The 8,726-nt window shown below is 43.0% G+C and overlaps 1 protein-coding gene across 1 annotated transcript in view; it reads left to right on the top strand.

Moving 5' to 3' along the window:
* Positions 1 to 2,939, top strand: part of LOC138353361 (sodium/potassium/calcium exchanger 1-like) — a 12,423-nt gene extending 9,484 nt beyond the window's left edge. The window contains exons 2-3 of the mRNA XM_069306359.1: positions 1,613 to 1,635; positions 2,145 to 2,939. Of these exons, the coding sequence (XP_069162460.1) occupies positions 1,613 to 1,635; positions 2,145 to 2,939 (818 nt within the window). The remainder of the gene's footprint in view (positions 1 to 1,612; positions 1,636 to 2,144) is intronic.
* The last annotated feature ends 5,787 nt before the right edge of the window (positions 2,940 to 8,726 follow it).

Raw genomic sequence — 8,726 nt, 5'->3', positions numbered from 1 at the left:
GTAAGACATAAGAGTTAGGGGGGACACGATCACCACATACAAGATTTTCAAAGGAATTGATTGGGTAGATTAAGACAGGCTATTTAACACAAAGGGCACACACACAAGGGGACACAGGTTAAAATTGAGCGTCCAAATGAGCCACAGAGATATTAGAAAGAACTTTTTTAGAGTCAAATGCATTCCATTTGTCAGTAGTTGACAAATGGAATGCATTAGGAAGTGATGTGGTGGAGGCAAACTCCATACACAGTTTCAAATGAACATATGATAGAGCCCAATAGGCTCAGGAACCTGTACATCAGTTGATTGACAGTTGAGAGGAGGAACCAAAGAGCCAGAGCTCAACCCCCGCAAGCACAACTAGGGGAGTACACACACATACACACATCTATAGGCAATGTTACCTTAACTGTATGATAAATAAAATAATTATATCTATTCTAGGCTCGCTTTGATAACGTCAATGAATTTTATCCCTTGGAATTAATAGAATTCACTTCAGTTACATTGCATTATCCAAACTGAAAGGTGTGTAACGTAGGTGTATTACAACTAATCCCCCAGTTATAATACCGCAGAAGGCTGACACATCATAGCAGTGTTTCATTCCACGTCGTTTCTTTCTCAGCTAAATTGTTTATTGTCTGCCTTGTATACATTGTTTGGAGGATGCCTTCTATAAAGTGCTTTGTGGGCGGTCTTCTGTACATTGTAAGATGTCTTTATATATTATTGTTTGCCGTCTGTACATTGTTTGTAAGGGTGCCTCTTGTATAGTGTTTGTTTGGCTGTTTATGGTTTGTTTGAAACATTGTTTGTGGTCTCACTTTCTTAAATTGTATACTGGTTGTTTCCGATACCGAATACTTCATAAACAGCAACGGAGACTTTCTGAACAACTTGTCGTGATAATGAACAAATCCACTAGGGTCGTAACGAGGATTCTTCACGGCCATTTTGACCATGTCGTAGCTCAGTCGATTAAGGCAGCGTCTGGGATGCTCTCGGACGTAGATTCGAATCATCGTCACGGCCCTTGTGGATTTGTTCATTTGATGCATCACGCAATTGTGATTTCTGTGTGTAATTGTCGTGATAATCTTTCAGTTGTTATCGCCTGTGTACCTAAGTACACGTGATATCAAAGTTCCAGTTCTCTCACCGTAGTCCAAACTTTAGCAACAAATTATTATGTCTCATCCATCGGTCCTCTTTGTTGAGAGAAAACACTATTAGGTAAATTTAAATAAATAGAGAAGGAGTAAAGCAAAACAAAAATATGAAAGATAACAAGAACAAAGAGACAATCTAGGATAAGCAACAAATGAACATTGAGACGGAATTGTTGATTCGATGTTTCTCCTCGACAGTGCACCAAGAAACTGGATTACCCTCGATTTAGACTCTTTAAATCAAGTTTCCTGCCATCACAGCCCGCCTGGATCCCGGCGAGGCGCCTCATCTCTGACAACATATTCTTGACACCAGAACCAACACGACAAATTTTTGTGGGAAAAAGCCAAGAGATCGCGTTAAGATTTCTGGGTGAAATGATTCCTGTTTTTTTTTGTATTTTGGGTTGTAACTTCTCTGTATTTACTGCATACAGGCCGATATCCGAATAGTTCAAGAGTAAGTCAATAGGTACAATAAATCATTCAGCGTATTGAACTATATGTTTCCAACGCTTAAATGCTGGACGATATAAAACCTCACCTTAAACAGAGTAGCTTTACTCCTATTTCCTTGTTAAAAAGTTATGATAAATATAGCACAGCGTTTATTCTGTCTCCTAGTCAATACACGTCCTTCACCTTGGTTGCGAGCTACGCATTTCAGATCAAATCTGTAAACCCTAAAATTTAATAATAACTTACCACTGATGAAAAAATGCCACACAGACATCACATCAAAACTGGCGCTATAGATCAAGTCCCACATGATAACTTACCTCTCAGCGATACAACTTGATGACATTTCAGTTGGATACTCGCATCAAACCTCAGTAGTAGTGGTTGTCAGCTGCAAAACTTTGTCAGGCTTTGTGTGGTCTGGGAGAACTTTTACCCTTATCAGACGACTGCCTTTCCTCCATCCAATCTTGACAACTTGGTGGCTTGGAGCGATAAGTTCACAACAAGGAAGAGCCTCCAGGAGACACATCAAGGGAGAGCCTCCAGGAGACACATCAAGGGAGAGCCTCCAGGAGACACATCAAGGAAGAGCCTCCAGGAGACACATCAAGGAAGAGCCTCCAGGAGACACATCAAGGAAGAGCCTCCAGAAGACACATCAAGGAAGAGCCTCCAGGAGACACATCAAGGAAGAGCCTCCAGGAGACACATCAAGGAAGAGCCTCCAGGAGACACATCAAGGAAGAGCCTCCAGGAGACACATCAAGGAAGAGCCTCCAGAAGACACATCAAGGAAGAGCCTCCAGGATACACATCAAGGAAGAGCCTCCAGGAGACACATCAAGGAAGAGCCTCCAGGAGACACATCAAGGGAGAGCCTCCAGGAGACACATCAAGGTAGAGCCTCCAGGAGACACATCAAGGGAGAGCCTCCAGGAGACACATCAAGGTAGAGCCTCCAGGAGACACATCAAGGAAGAGCCTCCAGGAGACACATCAAGGAAGAGCCTCCAGGAGACACATCAAGGGAGAGCCTCCAGGAGACACATCAAGGGAGAGCCTCCAGGAGACACATCAAGGGAGAGCCTCCAGGAGACACATCAAGGGAGAGCCTCCAGGAGACACATCAAGGGAGAGCCTCCAGGAGACACATCAAGGGAGAGCCTCCAGGAGACACATCAAGGGAGAGCCTCCAGGAGACACATCAAGGGAGAGCCTCCAGGAGACACATCAAGGGAGAGCCTCCAGGAGACACATCAAGGGAGAGCCTCCAGGAGACACAACTGGTTTTCAAGAAAATAAACCAAGAAAATATAACTCAAAACTAAAGGAACAAAATAAACATCAGATCCCCCCCAAAAAAAAACATAGCATGTCACTGAAACATGAAAACAAATTAAATTAAAAAAATAATTAATGATGAACGCGTGCTAAAGAAAATGAGACATAGAGATATAGGTAAAAACGCAGTTTGAAAGATAGACGAGGAGGAGGAGGAGAAGGAGGAGGAGGAGGAGGAGGAGGAGGAGGAGGAGGAGGAGGAGGAAGAGGAGGGGAGGAGGAGGAGGCAGGGCTGGCGGACGGTTGGCCTATCATCACCAGGTAACAAGATGGGAATGAGCAGAAGCGGCAGCAATTACCGGAGAGACAAATCGCCACCATAACGGAGATAGTTCCTGCAGCGACACCGTCGTTACTGCCTGTGTGATGAGGCACCTGAGGGAGGGAGCGAGGGAGAGAGAGAGAGAGAGAGAGAGAGAGAGAGAGAGAGAGAGAGAGAGAGAGAGAGAGAGAGAGAGAGAGAGAGAGAGAGGCAGCACTCCAGCAGCTGATCTGACCATTGTGTCAGAGACTCACTATCGAGAGGGAGAGAAGAGGGAAGGAGAAGAGAGATGGAGAAGTGACATCACCAACAGGTGATCTGGTCGCAAGGACTCGTCTCGACGATGGAAGGAGAGATGGAACCGCAGATAGTATCATAGGGTAAGAAATATGGAGAGTCAACAACGCCAATCTAATGACCTGACGCAGAAACTAGTGACGCAGAGACTAGTGACGCAGAAACTAGTGACGCAGAGACTAGTGATGCAGAAACTAGTGACGCAAGAGTGTGTGAGTGAGAGACTGGCGGTGTGAGGGGGATTCTGGCGGTGAGTGTGTGAGTGAGACTGGTACTATATATGTGGCATGCTTCCAATGTATGTGAAGCTTACTAGTATTACAAACTAACAAACCACATCATTCTACCTGGACCACTGGAGTCGAAGTGATCGCCTGCTGGTTCAGGCAGCACTCTGCATGCTGGCCGCCCCACCTGCAGTTGCTCACATGAGAATCTGTTTATAATGAAGACAATTTTTGCATGCCACCAAGCTCCTCACAGCTGGACACAATGAGAACTCGACGAAACTTCTTTCTTTCTGACTAAGTTTGTTTTGGTTTGTTGGCTTCCATGGCAACTATTTTGAACTCAAAATTTCCCGTCTGAATGTTTTATACGCATTCTAACTATGTGTTTATTTTGGAGGCTCGGTTTATTATTAAAAATTTGATTTTGTATTTTTCTTAGCATTTGCAAAGTGCTTATTGTAGCAGATGTTTGAGTTAAATATAAACATTTACACTGTTGTTTGTATCTGGGGCTTGTTCCTGACGCTAGACCAACACGTCTTCAGGTTAGGCTCGTTAGAGCGGCGGCCGTTTCCCCCAATTCAGACACATTAATAAAATTTAACATACTGTGTGTAATACTTCGTTTGTGTTCGTATATAAATGAATATTATTATACATTAAAATTCTTTGTATAGTTAGGCCAAGGTTAGGTTAGGCAAGATGTTTAAGGTCTGTTGTCGATTATTTGTATTTGAAGCACTGTTGAATAGAGGTCGTCAGAGAAGTACTGTTTGAGATATGTTCGAACGTCATCAGTTGCGAGTCTGTGTGTTAAGTGTACAACCCGTCCACACATTGTGTGTGTGTGTGTGTGTGTGTGTGTGTGTGTGTGTGTGTGTGTGTGTGTGTGTGTGTGTGAGGCGGGACCAAAGAGCCAGAGCTCAACCCCCGCAAGCACAATTAGATAAGCACACACACACACGCACGCGGCTATCTGCATTACCAACTCTCCGCATTTGCCTCAGACCAAATCAAAACAAATCAGCTTCCAGCACACATGCATTAAGTTATCTGAATAGAGCAGACTTATCCCTCTTCTCTCAGCCTTTCGTCTCCCTCCTTCACCTTCTCTCACTCTCCCTCTCAACCCTTGCCACTCCTTCTCTCCTTTCTTCCCCCTCTCCCTCGTGCTCTCCTCACTGACTCCCGCGCTCCCCCAGACCTTCTCCTCTCACACCAGCAGTCAATGTTTTCACAGCTAATGGAGTACAAGAAATGCAATAACACGAACAGCGATGGTGTTGCGCTCCTTTTCTTCCGCTCAGCCACTTTACTACTTGATGTAGGAAGACCTGGAACAAATAATTCTTCTTTTGAGTAATTTGACTTGCGAGGTTAGTTTAGCGTCCGAAACTTGAGGACACCTGGGGAACCAGTGACATCTAAGACTTGCGAGGTTAGTTTAGTGTTCGAAACTTCAGGACAAGGAGTGAACAATAGTCATTGTATCTTATTTACCCAAAGGTTAACTGAAGACATTGTTCTGTGTAGCTCATGCATATATACCTTGCGATATATATATATATATATATATATATATATATATATATATATATATATATATATATATATATATATATATATATATATATATATAAATGTTTTATATTGCAACTCAAATGTTAATTAATCTTGCTAGAATTCATATTTTGTTATCGCCATAAACTGGTTGAAGAATTCTAAAATGATATCGTAACTGCACACCATCATAGAGTGCAGAACACTGATGCCTTGCAAAATGCCTGATTCCCAAAACATTTGATTACCTTACAACATGCATAATTCGAAATATATTTTGCAACCTTGGCAACATCTATGGCTCAACTAATATTTTGATGCCTTCAACATGCATGACTCCAAATACATTTTGCGCCTGTTGAAGGGAGACCAATTTCACGTTCGTTACCTTTCGCCGTGTCCCCACAGGTGGCGTGTGACTGATAACACGTCAGGCCAGATAGCAGTCAGGGCAACGGAAGAACAAAGCTATTTTCCTGACACAAGACGTTTTGGTCACAGCTCTTCTCAACACTCGTTTTCCTCGATGAAAATAGAAGGGGTTTGCTGATTTCATGGCGTCAAAGAAGTCACCTAATTCGAAACAATTGACATAAATTGGGAAAATATTAGATTCAGAGAAGACGTGATTCAATAATGTTTAAATACTGTTTAAACGGGCAGTTGATTTCCAGGTCACATATTAGCGACGTAAAATCGTTGGATTGTTTTAATTGAAGGTTAGACATGTATGTGAATGAGTTTATGTGAATATAAATAGGAGCAGCCACTAGGTACTGCCACAACACTGCATCCCAGCACTGTGCTTTAACACAGTGCCACAACACTCCGTCCCAGCACTGTGCTTTAACACAGTGCCACAACACTCCGTTCCAGCACTGTGCTTTAACACAGTGCCACAACACTCCGTCCCAGCACTGTGCTTTAACACAGTGCCACAACACTCCGTCCCAGCACTGTGCTTTAACACAGTGCCACAACACAGTATCACTAGCAGTGTGACAGAATAGTACCAGAATACTGCGTGCAACAATACAGTACTGAAAGTTCAGGGATTGCTTCCATACAATAGAGAAGACGGTACAAGAGCTTCAAGGATCACAGGAACACAGAATAAAATTGCAAAATTAATTGTAAAACAGTAGAGAAGATGCAAGGATCCCTGCTACACACTATAAGTGAAGCAGCAAAAATGACCGCAGCAAAATACAGTAAGATGTAGGACCATTGCAACACAATACAGAAATAATAGGGAAATAATAATAATCACCTACTCCCTCCCCCCATGTTGGGGGAGGTGGTAGGTAAAACCCCCGTGAAAGAGGAAAAAAGAAACGAGTTGAACTCCTTAATTTAAGAAGACAAATAAGACGCTTGTCTTCCAAAGCAGAAAATTCGCACCGGTAAGAGTTGGTTTGCTCTCTGCGTTTCTTGCAATTAATTAACTCTATCAAAGATGGAAGTTAAGAGAAAGATAAAGGAACCTGCCACACACTAAGAACCTGGCACTCACTAGGGACTTGCTCACACTAGGAACCTGACACACACTAAGAACCTGGCACTCACTAGGGACTTGCTCACACTAGGAACCTGACACACATTACGACCCCCCACACTAGGGATCTGCCACACATTAGGGACCTGCCACACTAGGGATCTGCCTCACATTAGGGACCTGCCACACTAGGGATCTGCCTCACATTAGGGACCTGCCACACTAGGGATCTGCCACACATTAGGGACCTGCCACACTAGGGATCTGCCACACATTAGGGACCTGCCACACTAGGGATCTGCCACACATTAGGGAAGTGCCACACTAGGGATCTGCCACACATTAGGGACCTGCCACACTAGGGATCTGCCACACATAAGGGACCTGCCACACTAGGGATCTGCCACACATTAGAGACCTGCCACACTAGGGATCTGCCACACATTAGGGACTTGCCACACTAGGGATCTGCCACACATAAGGGACCTGCCACACTAGGGATCTGCCTCACATTAGGGACCTGCCACATTAGGGACCTGCCATTGGGCACGTTTGTGATTTACTCACTTCTCTCATTCTCTCTGCACTTAACTTTTTTTCTTAAATTTTTGATTAATGGTGTTTAATTTTTACTAATTCTGTTTATCCTTCATGTGTGGTCCTAAGTATTTTTCCGTGTTTTTCTCTTTCCTGTTTTGTGTCATAAATTTTTCTTAGTTCTCTAAGTCTAATTCATCAATTTCCAATTCTTGGTTTTTATGTAATTACCCATTTTTTTTTAATTAACAATCTCCTCTTTCTCTCCTTTTATTGTAAAGTTGGTTTACGAGAGTTGGCAGTTTTCCTAGAACTATACAATCTCGTCCGTGTTGTTTGTTTGTATATATGTCTGTCTATCTTTATTTATATTTATAAATTTTTCTATATTTCACGCACGAGTGAATATAAAAGATCTCATCACCATCCCATCACCTTTTTCCTACCCCCATCTCCCCTCTTCTCCCCCCTTTACCAATCATCCCTTTCCTCCTCCACTCTTTGCTTCACTAGAGGCTGTATCATCGAAGGCCGCGGGAGTAGGGGAAGGGGAAGGTGGTGGTGTCAGTCGGGCTCCAAGCGACCATCTGTCTAGCTGAAGGAGGCGCTCCTTGACGTGCTCCAGGACCGAGAAATCTCCTACAGGAGCGAGCGTCTTCCGCGAGGGCAAACAATCTGTGGCTCTGTCATCCTGGTCTGGTTTGGGTCCATCTATCCCAGGTCCTGATTTGGGTCCTGGGATAGGCATGGAATCGAAGTGAAGGAGAGAAAGAGAGAGAGGGAGAGAGAGAGAGAGAGAGAGAGAGAGACAGAGAGAGAGAGAGAGAGAGAGAGAGAGAGAGAGAGAGAGAGAGAGAGAGAGAGAGAGAGAGAGAGAGAGAGAGAGAAAGAGAGAGAGAGAGAGAGAGGTAAAGGAAAAATTAAGGAATGGACGTTTTGTGATGGATCTGTAGAGAAATATTAATCTCAGAATCCTAAAACGTCACCAGCAACAATAGCAATAATATATTGATAAAAATATTATAAAGTATAATAATTATAGTAAAGGTTTTACATTACTGATATAAATAATAATAATTATAATAATAATGATAATAATAATAATAATGATAATAATATTAATAATAATAATAATAATAATAATAATAATAATAATAATAATAATAATCGGGGAAGGGAACTATCAGGAGAAAGCGCCAAGCCATCACGACTATATAGTACTGAATGGGAAGGGGGTCAGGATAAGGGTTTGGGATGAGAAGGGGGAATGGAATGGTGACACTTGGACAGTCGGAGATTGAACGCTGACCTGCATGAAATGAACACGAGTCATGAGCGCGGAAATGTGCTCCCTGAGGCATATACTG

Source organism: Procambarus clarkii, chromosome 57, assembly GCF_040958095.1.
Source record: "Procambarus clarkii isolate CNS0578487 chromosome 57, FALCON_Pclarkii_2.0, whole genome shotgun sequence".
Taxonomy (NCBI): Eukaryota; Metazoa; Arthropoda; class Malacostraca; order Decapoda; family Cambaridae; genus Procambarus; species Procambarus clarkii.
Note: the sequence above shows the minus strand (reverse complement) of the source record. Positions and strands in the feature narration are given on the sequence as shown.